At 55.3% G+C, this 18,700-nt stretch overlaps 5 protein-coding genes across 5 annotated transcripts; 1 reads left to right on the top strand and 4 right to left on the bottom strand.

Annotated features, from left to right (window-relative positions):
• Positions 1–298: 298 nt before the first annotated feature.
• On the bottom strand, positions 299–2,363 carry EsH8_VII_000823 (Clr5 domain-containing protein; the record flags this gene model as incomplete). Its single annotated transcript, XM_083270956.1, has 2 exons — positions 299–2,087; positions 2,248–2,363. The coding sequence occupies 2 exons, from the start codon at positions 2,361–2,363 to the stop codon at positions 299–301; spliced, it is 1,905 nt and encodes a 634-aa protein (XP_083128513.1).
• A 628-nt stretch (positions 2,364–2,991) lies between these two features.
• EsH8_VII_000822 (ClpP/crotonase-like domain-containing protein) lies at positions 2,992–3,891 on the top strand (the record flags this gene model as incomplete). Its single annotated transcript, XM_083270955.1, has 1 exon — positions 2,992–3,891. The coding sequence occupies one exon, from the start codon at positions 2,992–2,994 to the stop codon at positions 3,889–3,891; it is 900 nt and encodes a 299-aa protein (XP_083128512.1).
• Positions 3,892–4,012: 121 nt separating this feature from the next.
• EsH8_VII_000821 (SSH4 family protein) lies at positions 4,013–5,137 on the bottom strand (the record flags this gene model as incomplete). Its single annotated transcript, XM_083270954.1, has 1 exon — positions 4,013–5,137. The coding sequence occupies one exon, from the start codon at positions 5,135–5,137 to the stop codon at positions 4,013–4,015; it is 1,125 nt and encodes a 374-aa protein (XP_083128511.1).
• Positions 5,138–7,293: 2,156 nt separating this feature from the next.
• On the bottom strand, positions 7,294–10,293 carry EsH8_VII_000820 (uncharacterized protein; the record flags this gene model as incomplete). Its single annotated transcript, XM_083270953.1, has 6 exons — positions 7,294–8,664; positions 8,720–8,797; positions 8,861–8,932; positions 8,989–9,096; positions 9,152–9,167; positions 9,614–10,293. The coding sequence occupies 6 exons, from the start codon at positions 10,291–10,293 to the stop codon at positions 7,294–7,296; spliced, it is 2,325 nt and encodes a 774-aa protein (XP_083128510.1).
• Positions 10,294–13,928: 3,635 nt separating this feature from the next.
• EsH8_VII_000819 (uncharacterized protein) lies at positions 13,929–17,569 on the bottom strand (the record flags this gene model as incomplete). Its single annotated transcript, XM_083270952.1, has 4 exons — positions 13,929–14,997; positions 15,049–15,899; positions 15,952–16,545; positions 16,601–17,569. The coding sequence occupies 4 exons, from the start codon at positions 17,567–17,569 to the stop codon at positions 13,929–13,931; spliced, it is 3,483 nt and encodes a 1,160-aa protein (XP_083128509.1).
• Between the last annotated feature and the right edge of the window lie 1,131 nt (positions 17,570–18,700).

Genomic DNA, 18,700 nt, shown 5'->3' with positions numbered 1-18,700 from the left:
CACCCTGACATTGAGCGATATTCGAGATACCGGAGACGTGCTCATTGGCTTTCGGTCATGCATTGTTTCGTTCTGAATGTCTTATCCGACGGCAAGTCCCCGACTCGACCCTTTTCAAGGCAGTCGGGCATGCTGTCCAGTACCGGCATCGGCCTGCCCCGCTCTCATGTAGCAGGCGACGCAGCGTCGCAGCTCGACAACATCTAGTATTATGTACATCGTTATCGTGATCATGCTATGTGCTCCCTCCCTCCCTCCCTCCCAACCAAGGTTAAACTGCGCAGCAGCTTGCGACACCTCAACCCGCCTTCCATCCGGGTACGAGCTGCACATTGAACGTCGGGGTTGCGCCCTGCAGATGCGCCAAGTACGCCGCCAGCTCGGGATCTTGGTCGATCTGTAAAGGCATCTCCCCGCCCTTGCCATCCTTCAACACGCCCTCGACTCTTAGGCAAATGGATCCAGGAAACTTGCTAGCTGCCACGTGCCGCAACTCCTGTACCGAGTGCGAACTCACCGTCGCGATCCACAGACTGGCATTGACCACAAAAGTGGACGACGGGTGCAGCCTCAAGAAGACGGCCACGCTTGTGGACGCCGGTGCATGAAACACAGGCTGCGCGGCAGTGAATTGCTGCGCGTACTGCTGGTCCACGAAGGCCGCTTGTGCGTTGGCCGCCAACAGAAGTGAGGATCCCATATGAGACTCGAGTGCCATGTTCGCCTGCCCGAGAAGAGCAGAAGACAATATCCGCGCTGCAGAATGGCCCATATGGTCAGCAGCGGCCTGGGCTTGCATGGATACAGGCAGGAGCATCTGGGCCTGGCTGTCTCCTGAGCTGGGTACTAGGCCCATGGACGACACCTGGCCGGCATTGCCATACTGGCCACTCAAGTTACTCTGCTCCTGTATATCAACCAGCTCTGGCTGCACGTGTTGGTCCGCTTGCGTCTCCTGTTCGTGGCGAGGCTCCGCCACATTCGGCCGAGCCCCTTTTGCAGGGGCCCGTTTCCTTGGCTGGTCCCTTCTCGACATGTCATCCCGTAACCTCTTCATCACATCTCGAGCGATGACATCCAAGGCGCGTACCTTTTCTGCGTGAACGAGGTCTCCAGCTCCAAGGGCAAAAATGCGCTGGATCAGCGCCGACCCGGCCTCCCACCTCCTCTTGAGGTCGTTCCACTGTTCAGGCCCGGCCTCCGACTTGCAGCTGAGGCCCTCGTCTTTCAAGATCTGATCAAAAGCAGCGCGGAGATCTCTCGCCTCCTCCGGGTTGATCCCGAGTATGTTTTTCGCCTCTGCGAGAGTGATACGCTTGTCCAGCGTTCGCGCCCGCTTTGTGATGTCTGTGCAAATGATATCGAGCGCCAGTTTCTTGGACTCGTGATTGTCCGTAGACTGCCACATGGCGGCTTGAAGCTGCGGCATATCGCTGATCAGGCGGTCCTTGACAGCCTCCCACCTGTCGGGGCCAGCAATGGTCTTCTTGACGATATCTGACTCTTCGCAGAGCCGGGCAAATGTGGTCCGCACCTGTCGATAAATGTCGTTTGTCAGACCAAGAATGACTTTGGCCTCGTCGATCGTAGTCTCGGAGGGAAAGCGCGGTGCCAGTGGCGCGTCTTCCGCGGCACCCTCCCACGCCTTCAGCCGCCGCCTCTTCCTCCTGTTACTCTCCTGGTCCCAGGATGTACCGGCTTCGTTGGGCAGTGTCCCAAGCATCTCCTGGTCTGTCAAAGTGTCGGGCGTCATGTCTCCTGCGCCATTTAGCAGCCGTTGGCTGCTGTTCTGGGCCTCGAAGCCATGGTTGGTTGTCAGCGCGGGCGGCAAATCCGAGTCACTGGACTCTTTGGGCCGCTCGCCATTTGCCGCCTTCAGAAGCCATCGGTTTTTCGTCCTTACACGGATCAGCTCGCGCTTCTTGATGTCGAACCCGTCTTCTTTCAGGACGACCAGCATCTCCCTCTGCGACATGTTCCGCTCCCATAGCTCCTTCACGCGGGCGACCAGCCGGTCGTTCTTGTACGCGGGGTTCTGTTTCGAGGGGAAATCCCATTTGCGGAACTGGGTCTGAAAGGCTCGTTTGCTGCATACGTCATGGTTTGGTTAGTCCACAGCTGCCCCAGATTCTCTTCAAATTGACCGAAGCTTGTTGGGTGGATCGGACGGTCCGGCCGGCGAGAGAACCACGAAGTGCGGAGTGGCCGGCGAGCCAACATACGCGGCAGAGGGGGGGGGGGGCTCACCATGGGGCAAAGTTATGGTGGATTTTGAGGTAATCCATAATGTCCTCGAGGGACTTCTTCTCGTTGATGTACAGCTGGAAACATAGCTTCTCGTGGGCATCCCAATCATAGACCATGCTCTTCAATGTGCAATACCCCTACGCATCGGCGTCGAATGCGTCTTTGGTCGAGAATGGCAGGGACTCGGGCGTTGTTGCACAAGTGGTTGGTTGAGTCAGCCGTACTGTGCCGAGGGTATCCCACACGGTTTCCGGACTGTCCTGTTATCGTGGTCTTATCGCCGGTGGGACTTGCTCAGCTTCGGTAAGAGGCCGCCATCGACCACCGTCTGTCTGCCCTTTGTCGCCATCAACACTCCATTCATCGACGTTGTCTGTGCTACCCAACGACTGTCACTATGTCTCCATTGAATAATTAACTTTGAAAATAATTAGTGTTACCAAGGCGACCCTTGAAGACGACAGAGTTCGCCAAGTGGCGTTCACTCACTGCCATACCGGACCTCGGCATCCGGTTGTAAGCGCATTGTCCCTCTAACCCCCCCCATCTCATATCTCATGGTACAACCTAATGAAGCTGTATCTCAACTTCACATGAGCTTCATATTCCAACATCAGCCCAACCGTCTCTCTGCAACCGCTGAGCTCATACAAGGGATAACAGCCGCACCACCTTGTTTCACAAAATCGCCTCAACTCTCCAAACAGTGAATTCCCGTCAACCCACTCATTTTGAACCATCACCATGTCCAACCTCGTAGACAGTTACAACACCCTCAGCCTCCCCCAAATCCGCCTCTCCCACCACCCCTCTACCTCACCCACCCCGACGCCCGTGATAATCCTGGCCCTCGACCGCCCCTCGGCCCGCAATGCCTTCACCGACCAGATGGCCTCCTCCCTCGCCCGCGCCTACGCCCTCCTCTCCTCGGACCCGCGCGTGAAGTGCGTGGTCCTCACGGGTTCCGACCCGGAAAACAAGACCTTCTGCGCCGGCATGGACCTCCACTCCCCCGTCGCCCTCCCCGGCACCCGCGACGCCCACCGCGACACGGGCGGCGTCGTCGCCCTGGCGATGCACAACTGCGCGAAGCCCGTCATCGCCGCGATAAACGGCTCCGCCGTCGGCGTCGGCATCACCATGACGCTCCCCGCGTCCGTCAGGGTCGTGTCGCGGTCGGCGAGGGTCGGCTTCGTCTTCGCGCGAAGGGGCTTCAACATGGAGGCGTGCTCGTCATTCTACCTGCCGCGGCTCGTCGGCGCAGGGCCGGCGCTGCATCTCGTCACTACGGGCGCCGTGTACCCCGCCGATAGTCCTCTACTGCGCAACCTTTTCAGCGAGATCGTGGAGCCCAACCAGGTCCTGCCGCGGGCGCTGGCCATTGCGGAAGACGTTGCTGCTAACACGAGTACGGTTGCTGTCAGGGTCATGCGGGACATGATCCTCAGGGGGCCGGACTCGCCCGAGGAGGCACACTTGCTTGAGAGCAAGATCTTTTTTGACTTGTTCAACGGGAAAGACAGCAAGGAGGGCATGGACAGTTTTATGCAGAAACGGCCGCCTCACTTTGAAGGGACCTTGGAAAAAGATGCGCCGAGTGCCTATCCATGGTGGAAGGAAAGGGATGTGAAAGCCAAAATATAAAATCCATGTGTTCAAGTCAAAATTAAATCATAATACGAGAAGAATTAGCTACGTTTCCAACGCAGCCCAGAGCTGCCACTCCATTCCGATGCCACCGCCCATAAACCAAGCACGCTTATTTTCAAGGCCTGTACTTCCACAGACTGGGATCAAAGATGATATCGTACTCATTCTTGCTGAACGAACCGATTGCGCAGCTCAGGTCATGGTATCCCTCCAGTCCCGTGACCGGCAGGTCCTGCTCGGCATCGCTCTCTTCGTGCAAGTTCCAGCTTCCAGCAAGTCTGCCATCTCGGGTGAAAAAGATGTCAACATTGATCCTGCCGCCCTGGGTCGTGAATGACATGCCGGCACCAAGCGTCTCGCCTGGACGGAAAGGCTCTGTAAACGCCTTGCCGCCCCACCGATCGTTGATGTACTTGTGTCCATCATCACCATGAACTGCCAAACTTCCACGGTGCCACCCGGGGAGTCTGAAGTTGGGGTAGGGGAGGGCAGTAAACCCCAGGGCTAGATCAACTTCCCTCGCTGCGCCGCGGACCTTTACTTCGTAGTAAATCTGGAAAGGACGACCAGTGGCAAGAGGAGAATGTGTTTTCACAGAATAGAGAGGGGGGAAGCCGATGATGGTGCTATCCGGTGCGTTTCTCTGCGTTGTAACCTCCCATCTACCCGAGACTGGCTGGTTGAGTGTCCCACGGAAACTTTGAGGCTGGAGCAACCATATTCTGTGTGTGCGCAGAGCCTCTAGAGCGGTAGCATCGAGGTCAATAGGTTGTACAAGCGGGTACTGGTTGACCCACGCCTCGCCCGCCTCGGCCTCCTGTTCAGTGGAGTTATTCGCAGGCGAACGGTCAAACCCGCTGAAGAAGGCGGGTGGCGGAGGGAAGAGGGTGGTATCCGGTACAGCAGCTTCCCAGTCATGCTTCGGCTTCGAGTCCGATGGCGGAGGACCGGGCGGGGGTGCTGTGTAGTCGTTGCGGACAGGCGGAGGGCCCGGCGGTGCGGCATATTCATCCTGCTGGTGCGAAGGAGGTGGTCCAGGGGGAGGAGCATATTGATGGCTGGGTGGAGGGCCGGGCGGGGGTGCAAAGTCGTCGTCACTTCGGCCCGGCGGTGGGCCACTCGGAGGTGCGTACGACTGACTCGGAGGCGGGCCGGGTGGGGGAGCGTAGGACTCTCCCGAACCTTGGCCAGGCGGTGGTCCAGTCGGGGGCGCGTACTGATGCTGCTGGTTGCTGCTCATCTTGCTGTCTCGCTGGGCTGAAGGGGGACGTTGTGCAGGTCGCGGGGCAGGGTTATCATCCCTGTCAGCTTTTTTACCGAAACACATCTCCAAAAGAAGAAGGAAAGAAGGTTTTTGAGCGTTATCCGGGAGGGGAGTTTATTATGCAGTTCGTCCAGTGTCGGACCGTTAGTTTCGTCGCGGAACAACGTTTCGGAGGGGTCAATGCCGCGCGGGGGCGCCTTGACGTCGAAATAGAGCTCGAGGTCGAGCTTCAGCGAAGCTCTTCGCAACTGAAACACTAAGGAGGCTCAAGAGAATCGAGGACGCTCTAAGGGTAGTAATTCGAAAAGAGAAGAACCACCGATTCTCCAGTGTCGCGAACGATGTAGATGCAATGCGTTAATGATGCAGACTGGGGGCGATTGGGGCGTGATATGAACAGCTGAAGAAAGGGTGGCTGTGTTGCTGATTCGATGTGGGTGAGTCTGGGCAAGTTGGCTGACGAAAGAACCATTGTGAAGCTGTCCGCATTAGGTAAGTGATCCACCTTTCTTTCGGCGCAGCTGCCCCGCAGGGCGCTGCAGCTCCCCCGCAGCGACAGACACTTTGCTCAAGTCTTGGTAACTTCTCATTGTCCTTCACACTGTCTGCGGCAATGTGGGCAACAATGCGCGACCAACAGGCATTTCCCATATGCTTTACAAACAATTCGGCATGAGTCGGTCTGTTCCAAGCAGACATAGAAAGTACATTTTGGCGTATCCTACGATTCCTCAATCAACTCGTATCCAAGACAAAAGATCCCAACCCCCACCGCATTGGGGAGGCCGCCCGCCAAGTTGGAGACCCTGATTACGACCGGCTCAGCCGGGCGAAGCTGGGTGGGGGTTGTTCGGCGCAGCTAACTTTTAAGCTTACCCGGTGGGCCAGGAATCCATCATGTCGATGTCATCGAGAAATGGTAGATTCAACTTGCAAATATGTCAAGCCTGGTACTTGGTACCAACGGTCATCTTCGATCGGCGATCCATCCATCGTCTAGGTGAAAAGACTATTGACAGATACCGTCTTTTTGCCACAGATCATAAAGAAGACTCCAAAATCTTGATAAAAGCCACTCGGCTACCCGGGCAACATTCGGCGATATAAATCGGCTGGCTACACTGCTTCTAAAGGGAGGACCATATGTATGTAGTCTTCATGCATAGAGCCTGAAAGGCGCATTATACTCTATCATTTGTCTGTAATAAAAATGTGGAAATGTTGATCGATTTGAAGGTGCTTATTGTAATCAAGGTGAAAGCAAGCCTTTCGCGAACACAGCATGGAGGTAGAGCATGTCTTTTGCCATAATGATCTCGTGCACCTGGCTCCTAATAGAAAACAAGCCACACGCGATCCTTTTCGTACAGAATCTATGAGAGACCCCCCACTCTTTGTAAGGTTTCTTGTTCTTGTATCCCCAATGTGTGCCTATTTTCGTAGTTGCATTTATGCATTCATATCTAGTAACATCTCCAGGTGAAGGAAAGGAAGCCGAGACAAGCGACGAGTGTAAGCCAAACAGAGAAGAAAAGAACAGAAGGGAAGAAAGGAGAGATACACCTGCAGCAACGATGCCCGCTCCCTCCTCTGACGGACCAAACCTCCAATGGCGTTGTCCTCGAGGCTCTTCGGAACTTGCTTGCGAGCACACAAAGGTATCCAGATACCTGTCGTCAAGGACAGAATACGACTTCAAGTCATCGCTTGAGGCGTGAGGGCACATGCATGCAAGGGGAGGGGACCAGATGATTATACATACATCAAGTGCCTATTTCGGGCGCTTTCAGATTCTGCGTTGGACACGTTTAGTTTTGAAAATAAAATAAAATAAATTATGTATTCGGCGTCGAGTGACCTGTTCGTACTATGAGAACATGGCCCAGCACCGCTAACATCTGCTGCCATTTTTGGCTTGACTAGCATTGTTACAAAGTTTTGAAAGGTAACGCCCCAATCCTAAATCGTCCCCGAGTCCAAAGGGCTGTTTGGCATGTTCGTGATGCCGAAATAGCTGCGTAGAAGTACAAATAGTCGTAAAACTTCGTAAGTTGCCCTTCACCGACAACTCATCCTCCACCAATACCCCCCTCCAATCGAGGGGTTGAGAAATGTAATCAAATCCTAAAGGATTAGGCGCCCAAAGAGCTAGCCTCGTCCGAATTGGGATAAAAGAACGCGACCACAGCGATGATAATGTACGCCGCGCAAAGCAAGGCGCCCTCGAGGTAGTTACTCCTGCCGTCCAGAACCAAAAAGTTGACGATGAAGGTCGACACGAAGAGACAAACCGTCTCGAAGAGTGTGAAGTATAGCGACATGTCGCGGTCCAGGGCCCAGCCGATAATAACGACGATCGGCGTGATGAACAGGGCAATCTGGATAGAACTACCAACGGCGACACCGATAGCCAAGTCCATCTTGTTTTTCATGGCGACCGTGATAGCCGTGACATGCTCTGCCGCGTTACCGACAATGGGCAAAATAATCAGACCGATGAAAATCTCGCCGAGGGGGCTCGTAGCGACGACCTCGTTGATGGAGTCGACGAGGAACTCGGCACAGACAGCGACGAGACCAGTTGAGAACAACAAGAGAAGGATAGCGGCGGTACGCGAGAGATGATCATCGTCGACGACCTTATCATCAACGCTAATGCCGCTGTTCACTGAAGCCATTGGGATTTGGGCGGGGAACATCGCACCGGGGGGCCTGATGTTGCTTTGCTGGTTGAGTCGGTCGGGCAAAGAATTGGTGCGGCGGATGCCAAAACGGACGCGGGGGACCGGGCCGGCCGGGGCAGGGCCGGTGGCTGGGGAGTCGGGAGGCGCGGTGAAAACCGCAGGTGCAAAATTCTTGATGGACAGACCACGAAGGCCAGACACAGGTCGACGGCCATTTTGAGCCGCATCGGTCGTTGAATCCGTGGGTCCAGCGTTCTGATCAGCGAAATCGAGACGGCGGGGTTCGCCATTCTGGAAGGTATTTTCGGATCGTCCGCTGAATTCGGCTTCATTGTCGTCGGTGTCGATGAGGTTGGCATCGTTCCTCTTCTTCGACTTCTTGTGATGGCTGTGACGACACTTGCGAGACTTTCGATGCTTGCGAGGCTTTTCCTCCTCTGCTTCGTCGCTACCGGCAATCGAGTTGAAGCGTGGCATAGCAGGGCGGCTAGCGGACCCCTCGGATCCATGCGAAGTGCCAATGGAGGAATTGCGAGTTCTAGGGAGTCCCTCGGTGTTGACAGACCCTGAGCTAGACTTGCGCCTTCTACCGGCGCGCATGACCTTTCTCATCGTCTTGCGGACGGTACCGGCGGAACTGTCGGAACTATTCGAGTCGGAGTCGGAGTCTGAGCTGCTCTCGGAGCTCGAGTCTAACCAGCCAACTGCCGGACCCGGAGCGGATTCAGCATCCACAATGTGCTGTGGAGTAGACTCGTACATGTACGCGTGGGACTTGAGCTGGAAGAGCAGGTACAAAATGTACACCAGCAGGAGGATCTATTGAAAATGAGCATACGAACTAACAAACGTCATCAAGATTCCAGTTACTCACCACACTGGTACCACGACTAATTTTAAGGGTCTGATCTTCAGCCTTGAAAGTGTTTGAAAAGGAAGCGTGAAAGGCAGTCTGAAAGGAAAGAAAAACCCAAAGTTAGCTTCTTTAAGTCTTTAATCGCCTGGAGAAACGTACGGGAAGAACCAGACTGATGACACTCAAACTGAGCAGGCAAGCACTCATCTGCGTGACGGTGCTGTTGTAAATCTGTTGGCCTTCGTCAGTACGAGATTTAGGAGAACCACCGGGTTGCTCCGACTAACCTGCTCTCGGTAGCGCAAACCACCGAGGAAAAAGGACATGCCCAAAATGAGCAGGAGGTTGGCCAGAATAGAGCCAAGGAGCGAGGCCTGGACGATACGGATTTCATTCTGTTCTTCAATTTAGTCTAACAACCCCAAGGATGGGAGTCGGAATACCTCTCACCTTAACCAGAGCAAGACTGGAGAGTCACAACACATGTTCATGTCAGTTACACAGTTATACGACGATACTCAAAGTGGCAGCATGTGCATGGACAGAGGGCGAAAACGGGATGGAAATCTGCATGATTTGGGACTCGATTGATGTGATAGTGTCTTTTTGCATCGACTTCTCTTCTCTTTCTCGCCTTGATCACCCGCAGAGGGGTAGAGACATACATGCTAGATTAGAGAATTAAGCATTAGCCAAGACTGTGCCAAGAGATTGGAGGGGCTGCAAGGTTGGAGGGTGACTGGAGCCAAGATCCAGGGTGCGAGGCGGCCAAGACAAAGGCCAAGCCACGCCAAAAGCACGTCGGATCTTGTGGTTCCTCCACAAGTCTATCTCAGCGCCATCATTCGAGTGATTCCCCAGAAATGGTGGCGGTAGTTTGCATGGGGAGTAAGATAAGAGGAAAATACTTACAAAATAATCAACTCCACGGCATTGCCAAAGGTTACGTTCAAGAGGGCACCGACGGTGTCGCCTAGCTTGCTGGCTACGGACTCGGTGGCGTGGCTGAGCAGGCCGGCAAGCGGGATGATAGCGATGGCATTCATGGCGAAGACGATACCCGGGCTGACGTGCAGGGCTTGTACGACGATGCCGACAGGCACGAAGACGAGCAGCAGGTTGACCCAGCTGTGAAACAGGATCATCTTACAGGTGAGGTAGAAGCGGGTAAAAACGCCGAGTTTCTGCTTCTCATGGGGGTTGGTTTGGTTGGTTTCCTGCGATTCGGCCCCGTCACCTACGACAGGCCTCTGCCGCGAAGCCTTCGTAGATCCATCACCCTTCTCGAGGGCGTGGGCCTCGGACTTGTCATCGGGGGAGGTGAAGACGACAGTGTTGCTCGTGGAAGAGCTAGTGTTGTGGGACGAGATGCCGTGGGCGCCATCATTGCTGCTGGCGCTGGAAGCAGTGTTGTTCGTGTTGTTTCGCTGGGCGGAAATGCTGTCCAGGTTGTTGTTGTTCGGGTCCTCGATTATGGGAGCCGGTTTGCCGTTGGATCGCGTGGAGGGACTACGACGGACGCCATGCGCGGTTCCTGCTGCACCAGAGCGTCTGCTGTCTATATTGGAGGGATCAGAGGAGGCTTTCTTCATCGAAATTGATGACCGGACACTCGTGTCTCGGTGGAAGGGGTTGGTTCTTTGTGGGGGTGGAAGAAGTGTGTGTTTTTGCGGTACAAAGAAGGGTGAAGGACGCAAACAGTCAAATAATTCAAGCTTCGGGTGGGGGGGGGGAGGTGTGGTCGATAAGAGAGAAAGAAGACCAAAGGAAATGCGATGGGCCTCAATGCGAAAGATGGAGGATGCTTTAAAGGCGGAGGTGGGAATGGGCACTCACGGTAGAGGCAACGTCCTAGTCCCTGGGCGGAGCGAGGACGTACCTCACCGCACTTCGCCCTGCAACGTTGGGACGGCGGGAACGGGGAACTCTACCGCTGCAAGGAGATAGACGTAGGTACTTCGGGGGCCCATGATGCGCAAAACAAGCAAGCCTCCAATGAAGGAGGGACGAAGGTGCCCCCCCCCCCGGCGTCTCCCTCCCCAAAGCAGGGACTCCCTGTCGCGCCGCCTGGCATGCCCGGATCCAATCGCCAACGTCGAAACGTCCTAGTGGATGAACCGCTTGTGAAGCTTAGTGCCAGATACAGTAAGTGGCCGAAGGTCATGTGCCTCAGGCACTAGCGGCGCGCCCACTATTTCTCCATCATTCTTTCCCACTGTCTCTGTCAGCTGCCGTTGGTCGGGCAAGCGTTGAGTCGCGGCCCCTCTGCGGTACCATTCGTTGCATTTCCATGTTTCTCCTGTTTTCTGAGAACCGGATCCCCGAGTGATACGCACTCCGTTCTGCTGGTTGTCCGTTGTGTTGCAGGTTGAGGGTTCTGGGCCCGTGGTTGTACCAAGCTTTCGCCATGCAACGGGGCTTCCACAGAAGACTTGGTATTGATTGCCTGCGGCAGGGGTCCAGTGCATAGTGTACATTACATAGCACCCATATGCATGTTGTCACTGTCACTCCCCATACATAGTACATGCTCCATCATCATCATCAGCAGTAGCATCATAATCCACGATCCAACTCATCAAATGATATCACAACCTACCAATCCGTTGCAAGGGGAGGAGGCCTCTGTTCGGTCTGGCGCTTGCCCCCTCACCAACGATGCCTCACCCGCCACTTCTTTGTTTCTAGCCCATCCTCGGCTTCTCGACTCGACTTGACAAAGGGCATACCCATGCTCCGTCGAAATACCGAACCCATCCAGAGGAGTCACAGTGGATACGCTAACGAGTATTAACCTACCTAGACGCAGGGAAAATGACTTGACGGAAAGTGGTATGTTCCCCTCCCCTCCCTCCCTCCCTCCCTCCCTCCCTACTCTCCTCTCACCAGAACCCTCTCCGCTCCGCCAGGCAGGACAGGGCGGCTGAGCCTCAACAGGAGTCAGAGTCCACGACACGGAACTCGCGTACAGTCCACAGTCTTCTCTCGCCCCCGTCCCATCGCCAGCCGGGAAGCAACCCCATTGCAGCTAGCCCACAGCACCCCCAAAAGCGAATTTTAACCTACGCCACACTGACGCCCACCGTCCCAAAAATGGAAACTCGACATGTTCGAGACCAAAGGTCGGTATGGGAGGAGGTGGTCCAAACCGGATGGGAACCAAGCGGCCCACCCAACCGCTCGAGCCTCAATTCGCACTTGCCCGTGAACCTCTACAGAAACGGCGACGACTCTGTTTTTCCTGTTCCAAAATCTCCCGACTCATCTCGCAACGTGTGCCAAGCTTCGCCAAGCCAAAACAGTCCGGATGACGGGTGAGGGAATCTCGAAACAGGATCGGAACCCGGGCAACTCATTTCTACGTTGTCGGATCAAAATATACCTCGGGCAACCTTGGGTTGATATGCGCACGCGGCCGGGAAAGAACTGTAAAGAAGCTAACAGAGACTACACCATGTGTTATCAAGAGGTAAACTAGAAACCCACAATGCCACAGTCGGCTGGTTCCTCAGAGTACAGAACCTCATCAGGCGCCGATCACAGTCGCGAAATTCGTAGTTGACGCAACCCCGTCGCGAGGTCTTGGGTAACTACACACGTGCGCCCCGGGTGTCTCAACGCGAGGTGATCGTCCTTTGGCGGCGGCAAGGTATTCTCGCCCCGGACTAATCACACCTTCCAGCGGTCTACGACTTCCAGAATAAGGTGTACCGGGGGGTAGCGGAACACACAAGAGTCATGACCGTTCAAACAAAACACACAAACGCTCGGGGCTCAAGTGCACGGGCACGGAACACCCAAGCTTCCCAAGCTTCCCGGACCACATCTCTCTCTCCTTAGTTTGTTTCCTTTCCCCCAGAGTCCCAAACAGGGAAATCTTTCGTTGCCCTCTGGTCCAGATTTGATTCGCTCTTGGCCATTTTCTTCGCATTGCTTTCTCCAACCCAACCCCAGGCGGGGGGGGGGGGGAGGAAAGAAATCACCCCTCCCTTCTTCAAGATGACAGAATTCCACGACTTGGCCTCCCTCCATGTTTGCGAAAACGGGCGCAGACGCGTCATCCCGAAAAGAAAACTCCCTCCCCCGGGCACTGCAGGAAATGTATTTCAAGCTCGTTTGTCTTAATCTAGCACCTAAATACCCATCACGGAAAACAGCCAATGGGGGTCTCCAGAATTTCCAAGCCGGGGGACTCGTGCCGAAAGTGACGTCAAACTACAGGAGTCCCTGGAGTCCCTCGAGAGGCCCATCACCGTGTTTGCACTGCGCCACAACCAGCCACACAAACACATCGAGAATACAGGGGGGAGGGAGGAGGGGCGGGCCAAACAACGCAATGACAACCAACTAAAAGGGAATCAGGGAAACATCCGGACTTCAACAAAGGAACAGGTCCATCTTGGCCACTGCCAAGACATCTTGTGGGCCATCCCGTCATTGGGGAGGTTGATCCGATGAGCTCTCCGGATGGCACCGTTGGCTCTGCTTCCTTCACTCTTTTAACATGCCTTTTTGAGAAAGCCGCCAAGAGCCCGTGACTTCGTTACGCACAGGGGATGATGACAAGGTTGGCCATTCAATAAAGCTCTCAATATACTTCAACACTATCCGAAGACGCTACACCTTCCCTCAGCCAATTAGGCAGGTCTTCTTCTACTTCGCTACACGATACGCTAACAACCCAATCACCCTTCTCTGCTTCTTCTGTGTCCCGTACGCCTTTGCCGCCGCCAGCAGGCAATCTGGATTGCTGCTGTGATGCCATCAAATTAGAGGGAAATGACGAGTTGAACCAACGACAAGAAAAGGCCCCTATTTGCAGGGGAAGAAAAACCACCAATCCATCTCTACCGAAAAACCAGTCCCATGAACCGTCGTTAATAGACGCAACAAAAATCAACAAGTTTCCCTATTACGCGAAGAGAGAACCACGAAAGAAACTCCTCCCACCGTTCTATCCCGGTTCGCCAACAATGCAGCAGGCCGTCAAGACAACTTGAATATCTGACAATGAAGCCAAGCGACCACCGTGTCCCCCTTGGCTTGGTATTCACACATTATAGCCTCAAACATTGTAGAAACGAGGGACAAGTGTCATCTCGTATCCTTCGCCTCAGCGCTCGACGCGACGAGTTGGAGACAAACTCATCTGTGACGACCGGGGACCGCACAAAGGTCGGGATCCCGGCGCAACAGGTGACGAGCAATCGAGAGCATCGAGAGTTCTCTATCTCTCTTCTCCGCCCCTCGCCTTGCCGCGCCTCCGGAAAAAGTCCATGACTCTCTTGGCGGCTCCGCTGGTACCTTGGTGGCCGTGATATTGGTCCTGGCCGTAGGCGTCCGTAAATCTCTTATTCTTCTGCAGCACGCCGGATCGGCCGTTCCCTCTAGAAGCCCCAAACTGGCTTCCGTCGTAGCCTTCAGATTCGGAGAATCCACCACCCTGGTATGGCACGCCAGACTGCCTCCGTTGCTGGCTGTTCTCGAATGATGATTCGGATCCAGTGTTTAGAACTGCACCTTGCTGCATGTAGGAGGGTACCGCACTTGGTTGACCAATCGGGCCAACGTGTTGAGGTTGCTGGTAGCCTTGTTGCTGCTGCTGCTGGTCCTGCCATCCTTGGCGCTGTAGTTGCGGTGCTGAATTGGAGCCCGGCTGCTGCTGGTAACCCTGATCATGTCCACCATCGTACCCACGAGACTGACCTCGTTGGTCCACGTAACGTCCGTGCTCATCGACCTCGGGGGGGTCTTGAATCGGCAAGTCGGGTTGGGATTGAGGCTCCGATGGTGGCGGGTCGTAATCTCTGCCGAGGCCAATAGCCTTCAATGAGAATGACTGCGGGATGAGAGAAAATCGTCTGTTTGGCTTCTCATGGGAAGTCTGAGAACCAGCGATACTACCGCTACGCTTCTTTCCGAGACCCAGGGAGAAGGACCGCCTAGAGGCCCTAGAATCCATCGAGGGACGTGGCTGGCTTTCCATCGCCATGTTGTTAGGCATGCTGACGGGTGGATACTTCCGGTTCTTGTCCGCGCTCTGAGAATCAGGCCTTTTATTGCGATTCTTACCCCCAAAAATAGACCCGTTCCGGCCTAACAACTTGGAACCGATGTCACCGATGGTGTTGGATCGTTTGTGCCCATGGCTCCTACCATCGCTCGACTGAGATGGGGTTTGAGTCTGCGCGGGTTGTTGCTCGGGGGCAAACCCGGCAACCTTGGCAAACTTGACGGGCACGCTGACGCTAGGACGTCCCATGGCCTGAGAGTCTTGGGCAGTAGGTTGTTGAATCCTTCCATGAGCATTAGTACCTGCGACGGCCGGGGGGGTTGGTTGGCCGTACGATCCGCGAGCGCCCGCGCCCAGTCCCATTGTGCCTGATGCCATCGAGCCTCCCGTCTGAGGTCTTGCGGTTGGCGGTGGGTTCGAAGTGGAGGATGTAAATACGTTGTCCGAGGTCGCGCGCGTATCGCGGGCCGGTCTTGAAGGTGCCGCGGCGGTGTTCCGATGAGAACTTGGTGGGCGCGTTCCCTGTCGGCTGGCTCTGTACGAGTCCCTTGAAACAGGCGGGTCTCGGGGAAGAGGCTTCTCCTGGGGAGACGACTGGGCTTCCGCAATCTCGACCGGACCCTGGCTGTTTGACCGTGCTCGTGACTTGCTCCCTCCTGTAGTTACCTCTCCTCTTTGGGTCTGTGTCGTGGGCGCCACGTACTCGACCTGGACAGTGCGACGCTTGTTGTCCTTCTGCTGCTTCGCAACGGCTGCCGCCTCGGCATCGGCATCGATCTTGGCATGCTTGCTCGCGAGCCCTCCCACCGAAGTAGGATTGGTGGCTTTGGTCTTGGATGATTCGCGAACTGACGCACTGCGTCCAATACCAGGTGCGTCGGCAAAGTCCTCCGAGGGCACTGTCGTATTTTGAATCTCGCTGTGCGTCGTGGTACTACTAGTAATGAACTCCACGACATGGGCGTACTCGCTCAGCCAACTATGCCGGGCCACCTCAAATAGATCTGCTCGTTTCCTGGGGTTGGGCACGAGGATTCGTCGGAGAAGGTCGCGTGCGTGGGGGGTGACATATTCGGGAAACGTGAGGGGTGTGTTAACGATGTACTTGTACAAGAGATTAATGTTGTCGCCTTCGGGGTTCGCTGGATCGTCGTCGAACGGAAGGTAACCCGCGAGCATAGCGTACTAATTTCTGGTCAGTTTGTCATGACAAGGGTCTTTGACAGACACTACTCACCAAGATTACACCGCAGCTCCAAACGTCAACCTTGCGGCCGGTGTACAGAGAGTCACTGACAACGAGTTCAGGAGCAGCGTAGCAAGGACTGCCGCAGCTGGTCTGCATCAGATCGCCTTTCCTGGTGCCATTGGTCTTGATTCGATCCAGTCCCAGCTTCTTGACGAATTCGCGGTCGCTGAGATTCAGCTCCTCCTCCTCAGAGAGCTCATCCTCGGCGTCAAACGTGTTGGCAAAGCCAAAATCAGTAATGATGATGTTGCGATTCCGGTCCAGAAGCAGATTTTCCAACTTGAGATCTCTGTGGACAATGCCCTTCTTGTGCAAATAGCCCACGCCAGAGACAAGCTGGGCGAAGAGTCTCCGCGCAGCATTGTCCTTGAGGTATCGATGATTTAAGATGTAGTCGAACAATTCACCTCCGGAAGCGTATTCGAGAATGATGCCAATGTGTCTCTCGGTTTCAACCATCTCATGTAGACGGACAATGTTAGGGTGAGAAATACCCCTGAGAATGGCAATCTCACGATAAATCTTGGCCAGTCTGGAGGGGTTGTTGCCGACACTGTCTCGCTTGATCAACTTGATGGCAACCTGTTTCAATTCTTGTGAGAAATGCTCTCGAGCGTTCTTTGGTGGGTCAACTTACTTGTACACCGCCATCTTGTTTCCAGCCAAGCTTGACTTTTCCGAACTCACCCTCGCCGATGGTGTTTCCGAGAACGTAGTCGCCGAATCTGACCACCTTGTCACGCTTCCCGGAATGGTCATGCCGACTTCTGCTTCCTCGTCTACCGTCATCGTGCTCTGACATGCTAACAACGGGGGGCGGTGCGGCGTCATCATGGGACGACCCGATACGAGCAGGCTGGGCCTCTGCTAACCGCTCCTTTTCGCGAGTGGCGTCTACTTCGGGTTGAGAGACGACCATTCTGTTGAGAACCTCGCTTGCCTCGCGCGTGGGCTGCTTGGGAGATGTAGTCGCCTGTGCTGCCACATGCGATCTTACGGGAATCACCGTCGGCTGGCTTCCCGGACGGTTACCGCTCGACCGATGCGGCGAGTCTGGTGCCATTTGCTGGTGTGATCTTCTGCTGCGGGAACCGGCAGCGTCGTCTGAGTAGGTGTAGTCGGCATTGCCATTTGTGCCGTCTGCTTGACCGCGTCGCGGTGAAGAGGCGGCCTTTTCAGATGCGTGGTCGCGTCTTTTTGTGGTAGCGGTAGTAGTAGTCGAGCCCGAGTAGTTCGTCGAAGACGTTCGAGGGGGGGCGACTGGGGGCATGTTTCTGCGTCGTTCTGAAGATGAAGATTGTGACTGATAGTCTGGGGAGGAAGGCGCGACGGCAACGGGACTGGCGGGGGTAGGGACAGCTCGGGACGTCATGGGCGAAAATGGGTCCGTATTGTTTACAGACGCGCCGGTTCCGCTCGGTCGGCTCGAAGGACGCTGTGAGGATGCAGATGGAGCAGAGATGTTTTGCAGATTGGCATTGTACGCCTCGCGGGTCGGGGAGGAGTGGTTCGACGTGTACTGGGGGCTGTTTAGTGAGGCTGTGACTTGAGGCGGTGACGCCAAAGCTGGAGTTTGATGGGCAGGCTGCAAAGCGGCCGAGGACATGCTTTTGCGACACAGGAGACGCAAGCGCGCAGAAAAATAGAGTTCAGCTGCGCAGCCGTCCTGTTTTGGTGTGGTCTGTGTCGCGGATGTCGCTAACCAGTCGGTCTGCGATGTTGGTGCGTTTTGGAAGTGGCCTAGGGAGGCAGGATTGTTGGCGGAGAATTGAGAAACGCGGAAGTAAGCGGTGCTCCTCTGCAGAGCGAGGTAGAGTTGCTTGCTGGGTAGCAGGTTTCAGGACGCAGGAATTAATGAGCTGCAGGAATTAATTCGGCCAGAATTGGAATGGGACGGACGAGCCCGATTGGAGGTATTATGGTCCTTAGGTCGTGTCGTGTCTGTTTGCTGTACCAATGAATCGGCTCTGTCTATTTCATGGCGCGGGTGGAAGGGTCGGTTGTTTTTTTTCCCCCTGGGCGTGGACTGCGATTTGTTGTTTATCGTACCTTGACCCAGATGAAGGGTGTCGGCGACGATCGTCTTTGGGGGGTCGAGTCAATGCAGCAGCAACACTGAGAATCAGACGCGACAAGGGGTAATCGCGCACGCACGCACTTTGTTGTGAAAGGCTGTGCGGCTGGTTGATACGGCTTTGAACCTGTCTCCTCTTGTCCGTCTGTCTTGCCCTTGGCACCGTCCGAGACCAAACGGAGGTGCAGAAGGAAGGGATGGCAGATAGATAGCGAGAAAGAGAGAGAGAGAGGGAAAGAGAGCCGAAGCTGTGTCGGTGAGATAGCCTGTCGAGGGAGAACGCGGGCTGGAATTTGGCGGTGGGAGGCCGATGCTGTGTCGGGTACCCCTTTTGGCGGTCCAATTGTGGCTGTCTGGCCTAAAGTCGGAGCCGAAGAGCTCTTACCACACAGGACCAGATTTCAATGATAATGGGCGCGCGGGCCCTTGTCTGGGTGTCGACTTTTTGTCGACTGTCGATGCTGTCGAGGTTGTTGTCGATGGCGCGCTGCTCTGCCTTTCGCGGGTTCGAGACTAGCGGCAGGCTATCGGAGCGAGGTAGGATCGTCGGTCGGAAAAACAGTACAACACTGACAGCGAAGGGGGTACAGTCGGGTCAGGTACAGGTGGGATAAGGCACGGCGAGGGCCCAACCTGAAGCGAGAGGCGGTGGCAGGAGATGTG

The sequence above is a fragment of the Colletotrichum jinshuiense genome, chromosome 7 (assembly GCF_051148585.1).
Source record: "Colletotrichum jinshuiense chromosome 7, complete sequence".
NCBI lineage: Eukaryota > Fungi > Ascomycota > Sordariomycetes > Glomerellales > Glomerellaceae > Colletotrichum > Colletotrichum jinshuiense.
The sequence above is the reverse complement of the archived record's forward strand: the minus strand, read 5'-3'. Positions and strand labels throughout refer to the sequence as shown.